General features: G+C 53.8%; 1 protein-coding gene across 2 annotated transcripts in view; it reads left to right on the forward strand.

Annotated features, from left to right (window-relative positions):
* Nucleotides 1-11,176: 11,176 nt before the first annotated feature.
* THBS2 (thrombospondin 2) overlaps nucleotides 11,177-20,587 on the forward strand; it is a 34,373-nt gene continuing 24,962 nt past the window's right edge. The window contains exons 1-4 of one of the 2 annotated variants that reach the window (XM_045161901.1): nucleotides 11,177-11,346; nucleotides 13,923-13,997; nucleotides 15,806-16,362; nucleotides 17,860-17,944. In XM_045161901.1, the coding sequence (XP_045017836.1) occupies nucleotides 13,946-13,997; nucleotides 15,806-16,362; nucleotides 17,860-17,944 (694 nt within the window). In that variant the 5' untranslated portion in view covers nucleotides 11,177-11,346; nucleotides 13,923-13,945. The remainder of the gene's footprint in view (nucleotides 11,347-13,922; nucleotides 13,998-15,805; nucleotides 16,363-17,859; nucleotides 17,945-20,587) is intronic. The other variant, XM_045161902.1, reaches the window with a different exon arrangement.

Genomic DNA, 20,587 nt, shown 5'->3' on the forward strand with positions numbered 1-20,587 from the left:
GCCACTATTTCCACTGTTTCCCCATCTGTTTCCCATGAAGTGATGGGACCAGATGCCTTGATCTTAGTTTTCTGAATGTTGAGTTTTAAGCCAACTTTTTCACTCTCCACTTTCACTTTCATCAAGAGGCTTTTTAGTTCCTCTTCACTTTCTGCCATAAGGGTGGTGTCATCTGCATATCTGAGGTTATTGAGATTTCTCCCGGCAATCTTGATTCCAGCTTGTGCTTCTTCCAGCCCAGCATTTCTCATGATGGACTCTGCATAGAAGTTAAATAAGCAGGGTGACAATATACAGCCTTGACGTCCTCCTTTTCCTATTTGGAACCAGTCTGTTGTTCCATGTCCAGTTCTAATTGTTGCTTCCTGACCTGCATACAAATTTCTCAAGACACAGGTCAGGTGGTCTGGTATTCCCATCTCTTTCAGAATTTCCCACAGTTTGTTGTGATCCACACAGTCAAAAGCTTTGGCATAGTCAATAAAGCAGAAATAGATGTTTTTCTGGAACTCTCTTCCTTTTTCCATGATCCAGCAGATGCTGGCAATTTGATCTCTGGTTCCTCTGCTTTTTCCAAAACCAGCTTGAACATCTGGAAGTTCACAGTTCACGTATTGGAGAATTTTGAGCATTACTTTACTAGTGTGTGAGATGAGTGCAATTGTGTGGTAGTTTGAGCATTCTTTGGCATTGCCTTTCTTTGGGATTGGAATGAAAACTGACCTTTTCCAGTCCTGTGGCCACTGCTGAGTTTTCCAAATTTGCTGGCATATTGAGTGCAGCACTTTCACAGCATCATCTTTCAGGATTTGAAATAGCTCAACTGGAATTCCATCACCTTCACTAGCTTTGTTCATAGTGATGCTTTCTAAGGCCCACTTGACTTCACATTCCAGGATGTCTGGCTCTAGGTGAGTGATCACATCATCGTGATTATCTGGGTCATGAAGATCTTTTTTGTACAGTTTTTCTGTGTATTCTTGCCACCTCTTCTGAAAATCTTCTCCTTCTGTTAGGTCCATACTATTTCTGTCCTTTATCGAGCCCATCTTTGCATGAAGTGTTCCCTTGGTATCTCTAATTTTCTTGAAGAGATCTCTAGTCTTTCCCATTCTGCTGTTTTCCTCTATTTCTTTGCATTTATCGCTGAGGAAGGCTTTCTTATCTCTCCTTGCTATTCTTTGGAACTCTGCATTCAGATGCTTATACCAGACTTCCCTGTCCTTCACCATCTCCTGGAGCTTGCTCAAACTTGTGTCCATCAAGTTGGTGATGCCATCCAGCCATCTCACCCCCTGGCATCCCCCTCTCCTCCTGCCTCCAGCCTTTCCCAGCATCAGGGTCTTTTCTAATCCGTCGGCTCTTCACATCGGGGGCCAAAGTGTTGGTGAGGATGTGGAGACAGTGCGACCCTTGCGCACGGTTGGTGGAAACATGCAATGGCACAGCTACTGCATAAACCAGAATGACAGTCCCTTCAAATTAAAAACGCAGTTACCATACACTCCAGGAACATGGCTGAGTGGTAAAGAACTTGCCTGCCAATGCAGGAGACACAGGTTCAGTCCCTGGTTCAGGAAGATCCCCTGGAGAAGGAAATGGTAACACTCCAGTATTCTTGCCTGGGAAATTTCATGGACAGAGAAAGCTGGTGGGCTACAGTTCATGGGGTTGCAAAGAGCTGGACACATGACTTAGTGACTGAGTATGCATGCCAGCAGTTCTGCTCACCATGGTTATGTCCTAGACAGAACAATTTAGGCAAAAAAGAGAAATACAAGTCATTCAAATCAGAGAGGAAGAAGCAAAATTATCTCTGGAGATGGCATGATCTTATACATGAAGAACCCTAAAGACTCCACATGTACACACAAAACTGTTGGAATTAATAAACAAATTTGGCATATTTCAGGATATAAAATCAACACACGTCAATCAATACACAAGTCAGTTGTGCATATATACACTAAATAAATTATTTGAAAAAGAAATTAAGAAAACAATCTTATTTATAATAGACTCAAAAATAAAAATAATGAAAATGAAATTGTATAGATAGGAATATGAGCATGTTTTGAAGATTCTGAGAGATTTTTTAGATAAAAGCACTAAATATTAGGAGAAATGCAAAGAAAACACTGAAATTTGGGTTAAATTGTGTTATTTTCATATGATGCTCTTATACCACAGAGTTGCTTTCAGTGTTGGATAGCCCAAAATCTTGTTTTGTTTTCCTCATTTTTCCTTAGACTTTGGATCACCAACTTCACTTTGAATCAACAATTCAGTTTAAAAGATGTGCATTTCTGTACCTCAGGATTCTTCTCACTGTGACAGGTGCTTTATCAAGTTCATAGAACTTTAAATAAACTAAGAGCCTCTTCTGTGGACTTTGTGACTGATCTTCTGAGTCAATAAAATAAGACACTTTATACAGATTTACAAGCAAAGAAAACTTCTATGTCTTTTTCTATTTTTCAATAGCTTCAAATGTTGAAAGTATGAAATTCACAGGATAAGAAACAGTTTCAGGATGAAACATTTGAATTAAAAGGATTTCTATTTATACTCCCTTAATAATATCAGGTCACTTGATGCATTCTACCCACTGAAGGGTCAAGATAATCCCTGAGGAGTGAGTCCATTCTAGATGTGTGTGTTCGTACACAGCTCATTACTAACCTGTACCTATTGCGAAATTCCACTCATCCAAGGACTCCTTTGGCTTTCTCTCCTTTTGGGTTTTAATTTTTGTCCGTATAAGTTGTGACAGCTAATCTTTTGTGCCCTCTGTCCATGGGGGAGCCCAGCCACTTGGCCATTGTTCCGTGAAGGTGTTTTTGGATGAGAGTAACATTCAAATCTGTAGGCTGAGTAAAGCAGGTTGTTGAAGGCCTGAATAGCCCAAAAATGCTGACCCTCCGTGGATATGAGGGAACTCTTCTTGCCTGACTGTCTTTGAACTGGAACACTGGGGTCCCGACCCCCCCTTTGGACTCGAGTGAAGTGTCAGTTCTTCCTGGGCCCCCAGACGGGAAACACACCCTCCCTTCTCCTGGCACCAGGCCTTTGGACGAGGACTGGACCTAAACGATCAGCTTTCCGGGGCCTCCAGCTTGATGGCTGCAGAGCTCGTCAGCCTCCCTGATTGTGTGAGCCAGCTCCTTATAACCAATCTTTGTATGTGTACAGCCCATTGGTTCTGTTTCTGCAGAGAGTTCTGACTAATATATAAGGTTTGCCAAAGACTTTTTGAAATGACTCAAAGCTGAGTAGAAGATGAAGGCCCTGAGCCCTTCTTTCAAGGTCACACAGCTTAGGACATCTTGCAAAATTTGTTCCTATCATTCACTTGCAAGGGCATTGAAAAGAAAGAAGATACTGCTAAACTCTTTTCTGTGATTGCGCTTTGCAAAAGGTTACCCTTGCTCAATTTTGGGTGTCATATTTACATCTGTCATGCTAGCTGGGATCTTCTGTAGCCACTGGATTCTTCTGCCCTTCCTTCCGGTCTGAATTCCACAGCAACACACGTGTGCACACACCGAGCGAGTGGCAGGCACAAGGCCGCCGGGCCGGAAAATCTTCCTTTTTGGTCTCTTTGCTCCAATTCCTGCTCCTTAATTACAAAAACATTGTGCAAATGTCAGTCAGACGAATCTGTTTGCGAAAACCCATGGCCAAGTGTGCGTTCTCCCAGGATACCACGCAGAGTGACTCAGCACGAAGTCTTTTCACCCGAAACACATCTTGAGCAAAATGCCCCAGAGGTGAAGCAAATTCAGGGAAAACCCCGCAGAAACACCATGCTGACGCAACGCCCTCCGCTGACCGTGGGTGCGGATGGCCCAGGGCGACCGCCGCCGTCGTGTCCATCTGGGGCCCTGGGGGCCGGGAGACCCTGGTTTCCTGTGTATCGTGGATCGGAGCTCGGATGTGTTTAGGGCTTAAGAGAAAGAAAAGCCCTAGCTGTCTGCGTGGAGTTGCTCGATTTCAATGTGCGTGCGAGATCCTTATTGGAAGAATCGAGGCAGATGATTCCTCCTCGAGGCCCTACTGCGGGTGGAGGCTGGTCTTCGGTGTTGAGAACGCGGGACCTGATGGGTGGGTTGGGCCCAGCTGGTGTTGGAGGCTCTGGGTGGAACAGAGCCAGCTGCAGCCACCTTCCGGGGGCCCCTCAGTAGACACCTGGAGTCCCGTGTGGAACCGGAGACAACGCTCCCTCCGGGCCCTGGAGTGGACCAGCTCCCACTGCCCTGGGGAAGAGGAGCCTCCTTCCTGACGCCCAGTCGTAGAGATGCCCCCAGACTGCCTTCTGCTCCTTACCCCTCCCTCTCTGTGTTCCCTGCTTTATCACAGTCCACATATGCACCCGCCTGTCAGGGCGGCCGAACGTCCCCGGGATCCTGCTGGAACTTTGGTTCCTCATTAAACACCTCCTGGTACTGACCATGGACTGATCTGGAGCCCGGGATGGGAACATGTTGCTGATGGAGGGTTTCTGGGGCAAAAGCAGCCTTCACACCATTGTAGATTCTTCCCAATCCCCAGCACAGGCGGAGACTCGGTTTTCAGGCTGCAGTCGAGTCTCCCCCGGGCTCAGCAAGGAATTATGTGGGAAGAGGTCCTTTGAAGGCTGCTGTCCCTTCAGGTCTCAGCTTCACACCTGGAATACTCCCAGAGACTGGTCTGCTCCAGGCACGTGGCGTTCATTGACGTGAACTGTCGACTTAGCAAACAAGCAAGACGCTCATCAGTGAACTTCTGCGGGGTAATCAGAAGTCCCTGAGGGACAAGGGGAGGAGCAGTGGAGTGTGGACGGAGCCACCAGGGGAGCCCCCGTCCCTCCTGCAGTCACGGCCCGCTTCGGCCAACCCCCTGGGGCCCTTCCCCCAGGCTGTGGTCACAGCCCTGTAGGCAGGAGGCCAACCCTCTGCTAACTCCCAGAGATTACAGGCCAGTGGGAGAGACTCAAGCTCCAGGAATCTGAAGATAAGCTTGAGTGAATGTGGTCCTGAGAGACACAGGACACGAGTCAGGCCAGGGAGGTGGAGGTCTTGGTCAGCTGGGCATGGAGACCTTGGAGCTGAGGTCTGAGCTCCTCCAGTGGAAAGAACAAGCCATCAGGCAGCCAACGGGAAACGGTTTCGCAGAAGGGGTAGCAAGTTCAAGGTCCCTAAAAAGAGCACTTGGGGCACAGAAAGGCGGAGGGAGGCCCAGAGGGTGTGAGAGGGGGAGGGGCAGCAAGGACCACGGGAGGAGGTGGGGGCGGAGCGTGTCTGCTGTGTCCCTGTGGTCACTCTAGGGGCTGGCAACAGGGGGACGGCATGGTGGTCAGGGTGTGGCTGACCCTGCGGGCAGCTAACCAGGGCTTCCCAGGGGGCACTCGTGGTAAAGACCCTGCCTGCCAATGCAGGAGATGTAAGAGATGTGGGTTCAATTCCTGGGTCAGGAAGATCCCCTGGAGGAGGGCATGGCAACCCACTCCAGGAGTCTTGCCTGGAGAATGCCCTGGACAGAGGAGTCTGGCAGGCTGCAGTCCCTGGGGTCACAAAGAGTCAGCCGCAACCGCAACGACTCAGCACACAGGCAGCTGACAGCTATCTCGCGTTTGGGGGCACCCAGCACTCCCTGGGAGAAGGCAGTGGCACCCCACTCCAGTACTCTTGCCTGGAAAAGCCCATGGACGGAGGAGCCTGGTGGGCTGCGGTCCATGGGGTCGCTAAGAGTCGGACACGACTGAGCGACTTCACTTTCACTTTTCACTTTCATGCCTTGGAGAAGGAAATGGCAACCCAGTACTCTTGCCTGGAGAATCCCAGAGTCAGCAGAGCCTGGTGGGCTGCCTTGTATGGGGTCGCACTGAGTCGGACACAACTGAAGCGACTTAGCAGCAGCAGCAGCACTCCCTGAGCCGTCCTGGGCTCACAGGGTCCCTGGAGAAGGGGCTCCGCGGTCTCTCACTTCACTGTCCTGCAGGCCTTGCGGAAGGCTGGCTCCTGGGGGCCGGCGAGGCCTTGGGGGCTGGGAGCCCGCGTCCCAGGCGCCGGCAGAGGCTGGAGGAGGGGGCGGGACAGACCCGGAGAGCCGGCCTCGGTGGGCGCGGAGGCTGGGCAGGAGTTCCAGAGACACACACGGTCGGGGTGACTCACGGCCTCGGCCTGAGAGGCCGGGCTGTCCTGCACGGCGCGGGTGAGAGAGGCGGAGAGCCGGCGCCTCTGCTGTGGACGTGGGTTTACCTGCTATGTGAGCTTGAACGGAAGTCAGGGCGAGGGAGGCTGAAGCCAGATGAGGCGGAACCGACAGGATGACTGAGGCCAGGAGGCCAGCCTGGAGGAGGCCCCACACCAGGAGCTGATGTCGGCTGTGGGGGTGCTGGACAAGGCGGAGGGGAGCAGCAGGCGACCCTGGCCTGGCGCCCCCTCTGCTGGTGCCAGGTCCCTGCGACCCCGTGGTCGCCATGGGAACAGGAGTCTGCAGCCCGGGGGGCGTCCAAGAGCAGGGAAAGCGCAGAGACCGGAGCTCCTAGGCACCCCCGCCGCCCAGCTGAGCCGGGGCCTCTGAGGTCACAGGGCTCGCTGGGCCCTCCGGCCTGGACCCGCAGAGCCGTGTCCGCTCCCAAGCACCCCCCGAGTGTGGGGGCTCTAGAGAGGGCCCTGGTTTCACCCGCTGATGTCGGCAGGGCACAGAGCCCCAGGGCGGCTCAGAACCGGTTCTGACCCAGCGGGCTCTGTGAGTGCGCCCGTTTCACATGGGAGGGAGCTGGGGCCCGGGAGGGTCCCGGCTGGAGCCGGGCTTCCCGCTCTGGACGCCCCCTTCACTCCCCCCAGCATCTGCCGGCCTCGCTCCGGGCGCACGCCGCCCCCAGCCCGGCCCCCAGCGTTGCTGTGCGGCTTCTCAGTCCCCGCCAGGACTGGAAATAACCCGCGACCTCATCCTGCCTGGCCTCCATCCACAGGAGCTGTTTAAAGGAATCTTCTCCTCCCGCGACCAACCCGGGCGCCCTCGAGTCGGAGTCGCAGGCTGCAGTTTCTCCTCTGCTGTCGGTCAGGGCAGAGCGAGTTCCCGGAACCCTCCGCCCACAGCGGGTGAGAAAGCCCGGCAGCGGGCGGAGGCCGAGAGCAAACAGATGTGGCCGCTTCGCATCCAGGGCTCCCAGCGCCTGCCCAGGCGGCCCTGCGCCCCGACGGCGCGGCGCCGCCGCCCTCACCTCCACCCGCCAGGGACACAGAGCTGCGGGGGGCGGTGCTGAGCAGATGGGGACGGCCCGGGCGCCCTCACCTCCTCGTGGGATGGGGGGGTTCTGTGAACAGGGGAGGGTCCCAGGCACCCTCACCTCCACCCGCCAGGGACAAAGAGCTGCGGGGGGAGGGGGGGCGGTGCTGAGCAGACGGGGACGGCCCGGGCGCCCTCACCTCCTCCTGGGATGGGGGGGTTCTGTGAACAGGGGAGGGTCCCAGGCACCCTCACCTCCATCCCCCAGGGACACAGAGCCGGGTGCGGGGGAGTGCGGGGTGGGGGGGTGGGGGTGGTATGAGACTCCCCAGGGCCCGCACTGGGCTGACCCTCCTCAATCCCATCCAAACCTCGCTGGCTCAGGGTTTTCGCGTCGGCTCCTCTGTAAGCCCTGGGTCCATCCTTTAGCTCAGAAGGTTCTCATGAGCGTCCAGAGCCCGGGCTCAGAGCAGACCCTGTTCCCAGGCCCTCGCCTTTCTGGTGAATCCCCTGCCTTATCTCCCTGCGTGCGTGCCCGCGGCTCAGGTGTTTAATGTGAATGGAAGTGACTGCCCAACAGGCAAGCTGCCAGGAGTGACTGGGAATCTCAACCCTGTTTCCCTGGCGCGTAAACCCTCAGTCAGCTCCAGAGACAGAAAGACACCCTTCCCAGGCTTCTCAGCGTCTGGAGTCGCTGGCCGTGGCCCCTCGGCTGTCTGCTCCTTCCGTCCTTCCCCTCCTGCTCAGGGGCCAGATCTATCTACAGTCCACCGTCGGCAACTGGACACCTGCCTGAGGGGCGGGCTGGGGCTGGCATTGCCCTGGGCACTTGCGGGAGCCCAGCCCAGCCCCCAGCTGCGAGGATGCTCTAAACCAGCTGACCTTTGACTCTGCTGAGGAACCTGCCTGGACCCCTCTGTCGTCTGTCCCAGAGCCCCTGATTCCCAGTCAGGCACAGCCGTCCCTGGGCTGATGCTGTCCCCAGCCAGGCATGGTCACTGGCCGGTCAGTAGCAGGTCCTGCCACCGCGGACTCAGCTGGCCTCACTGCTGTCTCCCTGGGCTCCCGAACGGCTGTGATCACGGAAGTTTCTGGAGCCTGGCGGGCCCGTGCATTGGTCTCCTGGGGCTGCTGTAAGAAGGGCCACACGAGGGGGGCCTGAGCCAGCCCAGGTGAATTCTTGCACCGTCTCGCCCCCTCTGGAGGCTCTGGGGGTGGCTCCTCTGGGGCTGTGTGACCTTGGGGGCCCCTAGGCTGCTGGCCGCACCCCTCCCCTCGCCGCCTCTAACCTCCCAGGGTGTCCTGTGTCCCGGTTGTCCTCTTACTATGAGGACACGGGTCCCTGGACTTAGGTAGCCCTCCCCCAGTACAGCCTCACCTGCAGAGACCCGCCCCGGAACAGGGCCGAGCTCACCCGTTCCAGGTGGCCGGGCGCTGGGGATGTGACTCCCCCTCCAGTGGGCAGGCTCTGTGCTGCTCTGGCCTTTGCTTCCTCCTTCCAGCAGACGCACCCTATTCCTCATCCCTGAAGCTGACATTCTGCTCCGGGATCTGCCCTACGTGAACTGGCCTTGCTTTGCGGTTCTAGGTCACATGTCCCTCTGTCCCAGGGTGGGTAGCCCCTTGGACATCCTGTGCCCACCCCTGCCTCCGGTCCCCACCTCCCTGCAGGAGAGCTGCCCAGCCCAGCCCATCCCCAGCAGGGCCTCAGCATTCCTGCCATCTGTCACCTCCCGTCACCTCCCTGCCCCAGAAGGGCTGACCCCTCCTTCAATTCTGCTCACCTAGGCCTTTCCTGGGACACCCCTGATCTCAGATGCCCTCCCCAGAGGCCAAGATCTAGTCACGCATGTCCTGTCTCCTCAAGAAGCCTCCCCCGTGGAAGGAACATCTCCCTGGGGCCCCAGCAAGGCGGCCCTCTGACCTGTCCTGGGTGTGGTCTAGTCTCCTCATCCGCCTGGTGCTCCTGAGATGCTCAGCACAGCAGCACTTTCTGTCCTAACGCTCATGGGGTGGGTGGCTGCCCGTGGCTGAGCAGAGGAGTTGTTGATAAGTCTCTCAGTTGTGTCCAACTCTGTGCGACCCCAGGGACTGTAGCCCATCAGGCTCCACTATCCATGGGATTCCCCAGGCAAGAATGCTGGAGTGGGCTGCCATTTCCTCCTCCAGGGGACCTTCCTCACCCAAGGATGGAAACTGCATCTCCTGAGTCTCCTGCATGGTGGGTGGATTCTTTACGGCTGAGCCACCAGGGAAGCCTGACTAGATGGTACCTTCTGCTGGCAAGTGGGGTGTGAGGGCCAGAGGCCAACTTCTGGCCAAGGAAAAGCCAAACTGTAAGCAAAGTCAGGTCAACTGGCAAATCAACAGCTAGTCACTAAAAAGGCTTTAAGGGAAACTGGGTTAGACGTTCTTCTCTGGAGTTTGCAATAACATCAGCTTAGTTACATCGCGCTCGGAATTTTAAATCTAAGTCATGTGACTGTGCCACCGATCAGCCTGCCCAGAGTAAGACATCGTACCTTGAGCAGGATGGCAAAACCCGCCTGCAGTGCAGGAGGCCGGGGTTCGATCCCTGGGTTGGGAAGACCCCCTGGAGAATCCCATGGACAGAGGAGCCTGGCGGGCTACAGTCCACTCACAAAGAGTCCACTCGCAAAGAGTCAGACATGCCTAACACACACACACACACACATATATGTTCTTTGAGTCAAGTTTCTTCCTTCTCTGCACATCAGAAATTGACATTGTCTACCTGGTAATAAGTGAACAGTTGCTGTAGACAAGTGTTTTCAGAAACTACCAGCAGAGAGCAAGGTAACAAATGCTCCCTACTCAGTTACAAGCCCCCTCTCCAACCCCATGCCCTGTGGTTGCCTGGGCTGGACCTCGGCAGGGCTAGACTGCATGTGCCTGTGCCCCTCTGTGACCCCCACCCAGCAAGGACCCAGGTGGAGAAGCAGGCTCCTCAGCAACGTTACCGCTCAGATTCCAAGGTGGCTCAGAACAAACCCCCTCTAACGCCCTTCAGTTGAGACTTCACTTGTCCATGGCTCTGCCCACCATGACCCGGCGCCTCCGGTGCCATCTGCCAGCCTGTGCAAGGGACCACTCCTCTGTGCAAGGCCCAGCCTGGCCTTTGGGGGTGCCTCATCCCCCCCATCCCCCCCACACTGTCCACTGCCTCCTCTGCCTATGGTCCAGCCTGCCTGGGAGGTGTGCGCTCTGGGGAGGGGCAGGGAGCCCACTGCTGCCTGCTATTCTTTCTTCCAGAGGCTTCCCCCTGTGTAACCCGCCCTTAGGGCTGTTGGGCTAAGTGAGGCTGTACAGGTTGTTCCTGCTACCAGGAAAGTCTGTGCAGGAGGTTCTTGGTCCCACACGGGGTGTCCCCAGGGAGCGGCCACCCTGTGGGGTCCAGGCTGGGCATGAAGCAGGATTTGGATGAAAATAAATTCACCGGATCCTGTTTCTCAGTCATCCAACTGATACACTGACGCCCTTTCAGATTAAATATCACACTTTCTGCACATGATAAATGAATTCATCAGTACAGCTTCGTCAATACGTATACTGACCATTTCCACCCACCGGTTCTTTTGCTTTTTGCTGATGGCCTTCTCCTCGGTTGAGAGAGACCGTTCTCACTTTGGGTAATGCGAACCAGATTGGAAGCCTACAACTTGCATTCTCTCTCTTCAGCAAAAAGGAGCGCTCCAGCCAATCTTGCTGGTTTTATTTATAGCATTGTATTTCCTGAGAGAAGGCAGGAAAAGTCCGTCTTCCCCGGCTCCTGCGGCTCCTCCCCCGTGGTCCCCCAGCTGCGGCCAGAGCAGGGGCGGGCCGCACGGGTGGGGGTGGAGGGGGCCGGACCGGACCGGTGCCAGGTGCCCCAGCAAATGCGGGATCAGAGGAGGAATTATGTCATCCCGCCGCGGAACGAGTCCAGCGCTTCCGCGTGCGTCTGACTGCCGGCCGCTGGACTCCGCGCATATAAGGGGCGGCCGCGGCCCGCCGCGGATCCAAGCCCAGCTCCTCTGCAGAGCGGGGTTGGGTCTCCTCCTGCGGCCCTTCGTCCCTCGCCGACCCCCTCCCGGCTCTGAGCCACTCATTCCTGCAGGGTTTCCACGCCAGGTAAGAGCGGCTTCTCCACTGACCAAATAGTTGCGCTGTAGTTTAACTTTTCAGAAAAGTCATTTTTAAAAAAATTTTATTCTAAGAGGGGAGAAGGAGAAAGTGCAAACTAGTTTTGAAGCAGGGAGGGAGCTTGCCTGCTGACACCTAAGCAGAAACAGGTCTTCACCTCCGCCTCCTGCTGCTCAGTGGCAGAACTGGGGCAGGTGAGCTCCCTTTGGCGTCTTTTCTGCACGGAGGATGCTGTGATCCTGCCCGGATTGCCCATCGCCTGAGGACCCCTGGGGCTTTCCTGAAGGTACCTGCCTGGAATCCTGGGCAGAGGCTTCCGTTTCAGCCACTGAATAGGGTGCATCCATAAAGTCTGTTACTGGGGGGGCGCGGGGGACGGTCGTGAGGAAGAAACTAGAAGTTGTTCCTGAGGATGTGAAAAAATGATGAGAAGTTATAAAGACGCACGCTAAACAGTTTTCATAGCTGAAAAGTGTTGCTGAAAGTTTTTAATGAATGGTATTTAGTAAGTCAGTGGAGACTGCCCTGACTGCCCAGGGACTCCAGCTGTTCTTACAAGTCTGGGGGATAATTTGCAGATGAAAAGGCAGCGGGAATTAGCAAATTAGCCTAACTTCTGTGAATGGGGGGTCAGGCTCCTTTGCAGGGGGAGGCTGAAGGCAGTGAGGGGCTCTGTTGAATCACCTCGTTCTTGACCATTGGAAGGTCGGATTTCTCAGTAAAGTTAAGTTTGCGCTGATTGCTGGTATAAGAATTGTAAAAGGTCTTTGCAGATCTTTGTGAAAGTTCTAATGTAATTAGGTGTAACGACATTCTGTTGCAGACAGCTTTCTTTTGGAAAAAACTATAACCTTAAGCCCTAACTGTGTGAAGCGAGGTGCGCAGCGTGGGCGCGTATGTCCCCACAGTGTGTCCTACGATAGCGTACGTGTTGCCTTTTAACAACGCGGGGCGAGAGAGGCTGGAGCCCCAGCTGCGCCCCTGGTGGTCTCTTTTCTGCTGGGCGACCCCTGAGGCGGGATGGGCCCCCAGGTCCTTGTGGCAGATGTCTGTCTCAGCACCAGAGGATTTGCTTTTGTTCCTGACAGAGCTCCGTGTGTGTCCTCAGGACTGAGGGGAGCTGAGCCCTCAGGACGTGGGACTCTGTAATTCAGACGGAGCTTGCTGCCAGAGGCAGTGGTCCCGCTGTCTGTCTGTGGGGGACAGAGGACAGGCCTGCCCCCGCTTACTCTGAAATCGCCTGTGCAGGACTTACGGAGTGCCAGCGCTGTTCTAACCCTCCTCAGGGTTCACCGCGCGACTCAGTCCTCGGAAGAGTCCTGCTAAGGGCAGCCTTTCCGTCTCTCCTACTGGGCTGCGCTTCAGAAGTCTTTACAAGCACCGACTTGCTCGGCGGCTCATTTCCCACACTCACCCTGTGAGTGGCCGATTGATCCTCATTCCACAGAAGGGTGCCTGAGACCGAGGACTCAGGGATGCTTCCCCAGGCTGCACGGTGATGCTGGCACCGCAGCTCTGCAGCAGCCTTGCCCGCGGGGCCCGCCCGCCGGCTGGGGGGTGCAGGCGGAACACAGCCAAGCCCTGCACTTGCTGTGGACGGGCTGAAGGCAGGTGTCTGCAGCCTGCGGGGACGGGAGAGTCCTGCTTGGAGCCTGCTCCCCAGGCGACGGTCCCCCTCTCAGGGAAAGCCGCTCCTTGTGGAGAGGCTCCTCCAGGGATTTCTTTCTCACTAAGAAGCTCAGGTCTCTTGAAGCCCTAAACAAGGAGGGTAGGGGTCTCGGATTGGCTTCACCTCTGCGGAATGCAGAGTGTTGCTGGAAGGGCCCTGGAGCCCATGCTCGGGGGAGGCAAGGAGGCTGAGGCCCAGACCTGGGGAGGCGGAGCAGGGGTTAACCCTGGAGCGGGCTCCCGGCCAGGCTCTGACTTCTGGGCCAGTGTCTGCTGAGCCTGCCAACTGAGAATCCTGAAGAATGGAAAAACAGGCCTCAAGAAAATAGAAAAGCAAAGCAAAAATGATTACTAAGTAGAAGGCTATTTTCTTAGCAGTTATGATCCAGCCAACTAGGTTTACTTTTAACTCATATACAGTTACTATTTATTCTCTTTAATTAAATTATGTGCAACTTTTTTTGGCTATTTATGCAAAATATCTTTGTAGGCTATTTTCCCTAGGCTGATATTTTTCTAAATTCAAAACTTCCTGGGTTTATGTTCTGGCTCTGGGCAAGCACTTAACTTGTTTGAGCCTCCACTTACCCATCTGTAAAATGGCCATGATAATGATCATATCTGTCTCCTAGGTCATTATGAGGATTAAATAATATGAATGCTTAGGACATCATTGGTACAGTGCTTGTGGACAAATGCTAGTCCGATGAATACCAACCTTAGTTACAAAAGCTCATTTGAAAAGCATATTTTCTATCTAGCTTTGCCCACAAATCCATTTGTTTCTGATTTTTATATACAAACAGTTTTTAAATGATCATATGAGTAAAACTTCCAATCCAAATTAGAAGCTGTGGTTATGTTTTCTTAAGTAACAGGGTCTGATTTATCTGCAGGGCTTTGGCTGGGAAGACGCAGGATGCTGTGGCCACTGCTGCTGCTGGCCCTGTGGGCCTGGCCCAGCGCTCAGGGTGAGTGTGGACCCCCGGGTGGACCCCCGGGTGTTCTGGCCCAGCGCTCAGGGTGAGTGTGGACCCCCGGGTGGACCCCCGGGTGTTCTGGCCCAGCGCTCAGGGTGAGTGTGGACCCCCGGGTGGACCCCCGGGTGTTCTGGCCCAGCGCTCAGGGTGAGTGTGGACCCCCGGGTGGACCCCCGGGTGTTCTGGCCCAGCGCTCAGGGTGAGTGTGGACCCCGGGGTGTTCTGGCCCAGCGCTCAGGGTGAGTGTGGATGCCCCTGGGTGTTCTGGTCCAGCGCCCAGAGTGAGTGTGGACGCCCCCGGGTGGACCCCCAGGTGACCTGGCCTAGCGCTCAGGGTGAGTGTGGACGCCCCTGGGTGACCTGGGCCCCCAAGATAAGGTTCACCTGCTGGATAAGGGTGGATAAAGCAGAGGCCTGGATGGAGCACCTCACCCCTTAGGACCTTAACTTAGTTTAAGATAAATCTTAACTCACTTTTGAGTCCATACAATAGGAAATTTATTTTTGGAAAATTGAGGTTATTAGAGAGAAATACCCTCCCACCTATAGATGCAGCCTTTTGCTGGGCACGTTTTGTCTTCTTTCTTTTTAAAATTGGATTAAAAAAAAAAAAAAAAAACTGTTTATTTGGTTGTGCCACAAGGCATGTGGATGTCAGTTCCCCAACCAGGGATCAAACCTGTGGCTCCAGTTTTGGAAGTGCAGATGCTTAAACACTGGACCTCCAGGGAAGTTGCTGCCTTTTTTCTGTATGTGATATTTACAACATACTGAAGTGTTTGGTGTTTTACAGCTTCTATCCTTCCCACATCTTTGCACTTAAAAACACATCTAAATATTTTTCATGTGTTTATTTTCTTAAAACACGATTTTTAATGACTGTAATAGTCCATGAGAAGGTACCCCTCTGTATTTTCAGGCCATTCCCATCTACATTGCACGTTTACATGACTGTAAATGACACCATGGGGAATACTGCTGTGAATACATACATCCTTGCGTTTGTGATTACATATTAGGATGACTTACCAGAGTAAAATTGCAGAGTCAAAGTCTTTAACGATTTTAAGCATTTTTGACATACGGCCAAATAGCTGTACTGCAGGTAGGAAAACGAACACTTCTGTCAACAACACCGTGTAATCTAATGCTTCAATTTGCCAAGTATTAGATAAAAGTTGTGCTTTGTTTACACTTTCTGTTCAGAAAATTATTTTGAATGATTTAAAGTGTTAGGATATTGGTGAGGGCGGACAACCTCTTTCCAGTATTTGGACAGTGCATTAAAACCGTGCGTTTGTGGCCTTGAGGCTCATGGTCTCTCAGATGCTCTCCTGCAGTGTGAGCCCTGAGAGGCAGGATGTATTTCTGAGAAATACAGGGTCCCCACGGGAGGAGTTCAGCTCAGATTATGTCTTGAGGAAAGCGACCTCGAAGGCAGCCGCCCCGCAGTGGCGCACCTGCCGGCGGCTTTCCTGGGCACTCGGGTGGGAAACGGAGGGTCTCGCCTGAGCCCCGCTCAGGTGGGGAGCAGAGACGGCAGCACAGCCCTTGTCAGGGAGGTGAAGAGTGGGGACCGGACCGCACTTCCTTTCTCCGTGAAGGCTCGTCTGCTGATGCGCACAGAGAGCCGCTCGCGGGCAAGCCGGGGCCGGGAGGGCGGGTCAGGCAGTGCCCAGGAGAGAAAGGAGGGGCGGGCTCTCCGGCCTCGCAGGGGCCGCGTGCCAGCCCGCGTGGCTCCCGAGAGGAGGGCCCTGTGCCCTGGCGCCCCTGACCTCCGTGCCCTGCTCCCCGAGCAGCGGGAGACCAGGAGGAGGACACCACCTTCGACCTCTTCAGCATCAGCAACATCAACCGCAAGACCATCGGGGCCAAGCAGTTCCGGGGCCCAGACCCCAGCGTGCCCGCCTACCGCTTCGTCCGCTTTGACTACATCCCGCCGGTGAGCGCGGAGCACCTGGGCCGGATCACCGAGGCCATGCGGCACAAGGAGGGCTTCTTCCTGACGGCCAGCCTGAAGCAGGACCGCCGGTCCCGGGGCACCCTGCTGGCGCTGGAGGGCCCGGGCGCCGCACACAGGCAGTTCGAGATCGTGTCCAACGGCCCCGCGGACACCCTGGACCTCACCTACTGGGTGGACGGCACCCAGCACGTCATCTCCCTGGAGGACGTGGGCCTGGCTGACTCCCAGTGGAAGAACGTCACCGTGCAGGTGACTGGAGAGACCTACAGCCTGTACGTGGGCTGCGACCTGATGGACAGCTTCACGCTGGACGAGCCCTTCTACGAGCACCTGCAGACCGAGAGGAGCCGGATGTATGTGGCCAAGGGCGCGGCCCGCGAGAGCCACTTCCGGGTAGGTCCAGCAGACACTCCCACCCGACCTGGCTGGGGAGGGGCGGGATCCTGGGGGGTGCACATGGGCAGGCGTGAGCGCAAGGAGCACCCGCGCACACCAGCTGGCACATGCACACACTTTACACATGCACACTGCCCGCATGCACACACGTGCACACACTGTACACATGTGCACACGTGCACACACTACACACTGCACACACACACATGCACATACTATACACATGCACACTGCGCACACACACATACCTGCACACATGTGCACACGTGCACACACTACACACTGCACACACACACACCTGCACATACTATACACATGCACACTGTGCGCACACACATACCTGCACACATGTGCACACGTGCACACACTACACACTGCACACACACACATGCACATACTATACACATGCACACTGCGCACACACACATACCTGCACACATGTGCGCACGTGCACACACTACACACTGCACACACACACACCTGCACATACTATACTTTGCACACATACATACATTGCACACTGCACACATGGACACACTGCACACACACACATGCACGCCTGCACACTGCACACCTGCACACAGGCACAGGCACTCTCATGTGCACACACACACACTCTGACCCAGGAACCAACAGAGCAGTGGACACAGGCACCTTTCTTAGCTGCACAAATGGTCACCGATCTCCTGACTGAACATTGATCTGATCATCGAGACATCAGATCTGTTCAGCTGTCTCCCAGGGTCCCCAGATTCCAGTTCAGTCCTGACGTGACAGGCTGGCAGTAGAGAAGATTAACCATGTTTCCTAAGGAAAGGGCTGTTGATTATGAGGGAGTGGTTCCACGTTCATCTCAGATAAAATATGTTGGCAAGAGGATTTTTTCTAAATCCAAGTGTTTAGAAACTGCAGCAGAGAGGGTTAGGCACTGTTCTCCTCCAGGTGTATGTGCATTTTGGAAATAAATGTATATGTTCAGACTCAGCTATTTCAGTAAGAGGCCTAGAGATGCCCCATGTGGTCTCTGGTGGTCGTCAGGAAGCCCTCAGCCCAGTGAGACGAGACCCTCACTGTCTCTGGGTGGACTGCCTGCTCTCATAGATGAGGTCTGTTTTGTGGACAGGCAGAGCAGTGCATGTTCCTGCAACCCATGGCCACATGTGGGAGCGCTGGTCACCCTCAAGGTTCCCAACCGAGAGTGTGGCCTCCATGGTCTGTTCCCTAAGCCTGTCTGCACCATCCTTCTCAAGCCCCTTTTCTCAAATGCTCTCCCTTCTTGAGTCAAACCCACATCTGCCTCTGGCCTCAAATGAAGCTTCGAACTAAGATACACAGATAACCCATTAACGAGATTTCAGACCTGCGGAGAATAGGAGCACAGAAGAAAGCATTCTCTGCTTTAAATTGCATCCTGTATCTTTGAGATGTTGCTTAGTGTGTCCTCAGATGTCTGCTGTTTACCCACTTGGGTTTCTCTCCTTGTACGTGTCTCAGGGTTTGCTGCAGAATGTCTACTTAGTCTTTGAAAACTCTGTGGAGGATCTTCTGAGCAAGAAAGGTTGTCAGCAGAGCCAGGGAGGTAGGTGCCCGGGTCCCTCTATGGTGGGTCCTTCTCCTGTGGGGAGGGCCGTGGAAGGTAAGGGGATGTGTTGGAATACGGTGCCATCCTGGCCTCACCCAGGTGGCTGGTCAACTCGGATGTGTCGACATCTGAAAACACTACATTGCTTGAAGGATTAACTGTGCATGCATTTCAATTATTCAATATAATCCATTTTACATGCCAAAAACATCCCTGGCGTTTTAACATGATTTTAAATATATGCAACGATGCCAGTCTACTGATGTATGAAGATCTTCTTCATAAGATGACTCCACGACTCTTTGTCAAGCTTGGTTTATGGGAAGTTTTATACTAGTCACAGCTGGTGATACTGCCTTATTATGAAAATGGACCACTTGAACCTTTGACGTAATCCCACTTTGTCTGTTAATTACGTTTTGAATTTATATCCAACCATAATTTGTCAACCTTGTCTTGAGTATTTGATATTTGAAGGTCACTATGCTGGGCTTTTTGAATGCAACATATCATTTCATCTTCAAAACCCCCTGAGTTGGGCTCATCTGCTTTCCTCATTTTACAAATAAAGAGGGTGGGGACTGAGAGGGCCTGTTAACTGCCCCCCACCCGGGCTGAGCCCCACAGAGGAGGCTCTCATCTGCCACATGACCCCATCTTCTGATTCACTTTGTTAAAAGGCTTCTTTACATCAACTGTATACAAATATAAATTGTCACTTTATGAATCCACATGGAAGGATATGGGGTTTGATGTCTGTAACATAGCTTTGCAACCCAGCCCTTGACCCCAGAGTGGGAACTCAGGGCTGAGGTTACAGAGCTCAGGACCTGATCACTGGCACTGGGGCGTGTGTGCAGCTTGGATGTGTGAGTCCTTCCGTCCGCGGCCGCCTACCTTTCAATCAGTGCATCTTTCAGCTGTTGGTCAGTTGAGTTCAAGGAGGGAAAGTTTCAACTGTGATGCTTGGCAGCTTGTGCACCTGGCGGGGCTTTATGATGATCCCACACTCGCTTTCAGCCCCCAGACTCCCGGAGCACTGTGGCCGCGACCTTCCACCTGTACTGCCAGCTCCAGCTGAAATGCAGATTGAGGTCCCTCTGGATTAGGTCACAGTCTTTCTGAGGGTGGTCATAAAAAAGCAAAAGTTCCAAAAAAGCTAAGACAGAGTGAACTGACGTCCAAGAGGACACACGGGAGGAGACGGTGGTCCCAGGATGCAGATGGAGGGAGCCTTGTGTGTCTCCGATCCGAGCTGGGCATCCTTGCGGGCAGTCGTCTGATATGCCGGGCATGTCTGGGTGACAGAGGAAGGGAAAGGGAGCATTGACTTTCAGCGAGGGGGCAGGGGTGGGGGTAGACGTGGCCCTCACCCCGCTCTCAGCCCCTCGTGCTGTAGGCCGGGGCATCCTCTCCTGAGGAAGGACTCTGCTCGTCTTCTGTGAGGTGGTCCTCGGACTTTTGGGCACTTTTGTTGCCCTATTTTTATTCTTCTATGTATGACTAGTGATTAATATGCTTATGGTTATATGTGGCTTTCTGGAAAAGGAAATGGCACCCCACTCCAGTACTCTTGCCTAGAAAATCCCATGGACAGAGGAGCCTGGGAGGCTGCAGTCCATGGGGTCACGAAGAGGTGGACACAACTGAGTGACTTCACTTTCACTTTTCACTTTCATGCATTGGAGAAGGAAATGGCAACCCACTCCAGTGTTCTTGCCTGGAGAATCCCGGGGACGGGGGAGCCTGGTGGGCTGCTGTCTATGGGGTCGCACAGGGTCAGACACGACTGAAGTGACTTAGCAGCAGCAGCAGCAGAGCGATCAACACACACGCACGTGACTTTGGGTCTGGTGAGTCTGAGGGAGGCTCTCAAGATCCATGTGAGTTGCAACAAGGATTTACAACCACGTAGTAAACACCCAATCATAGAATGTTTGACAGAATTGTAACACTGACAGGTCGTAACTCAGTCATGGAGGGTCTCAGACAAGACATGAGCAACTGCGGAGACGACACGGCCTGGCCTTGGCGACTGTGTCCCAGCTGGCTGGCTCCGCAGGGAGGCCACGCCTGGTTCAGGACTTTCCCAATCATTTTTGTCATTAGCGGTGTAGCTATGTGTCCTGTGTTTGGGGACTTCCGAGGCCTGTACCATCTCTGAGCAGTGGGTTCCAAGTCCATAGTCCGGGTTCTGCACTTCAGGGGTCTTCTGAGGCCAGCAGAGAATTGACAAAATTACTCATTTAGCAAGAAAAAAAATTTACCTTAATGCAGAACAAGTAGCCAAAATAAATGGTGTTTAGGATGAAAAAAAATGGATTAATTGAGGAGTTGAGAGGGGTTGTCAGAATGTATAGAAATTATAGGATCGGAAACAGATTTGGGGTTTGGGACAAAAATAAGGAATTTATTTAGATAATAAGTTATATAAATATCTATATAAAAAGAAGAAAAACAGGAGGCTGGTGCCTCTAATCAGTTTGAACATGAGGCAGATGTGTGTCTCTGATGCTTTTGCATTTTTTATCTGAGCTGAACTTCTGCTCTGTGGGTGGCAGTGTCTGAGGCCTGGTCCCCATGGTGCTGTGAGGGGCAGAGTCCTGTGGTGGGAGCAGGGCTGTGGTGGGAAACAGCTGC

Source organism: Bubalus bubalis, chromosome 10 (genome assembly GCF_019923935.1).
Source record: "Bubalus bubalis isolate 160015118507 breed Murrah chromosome 10, NDDB_SH_1, whole genome shotgun sequence".
Classification (NCBI taxonomy): domain Eukaryota; kingdom Metazoa; phylum Chordata; class Mammalia; order Artiodactyla; family Bovidae; genus Bubalus; species Bubalus bubalis.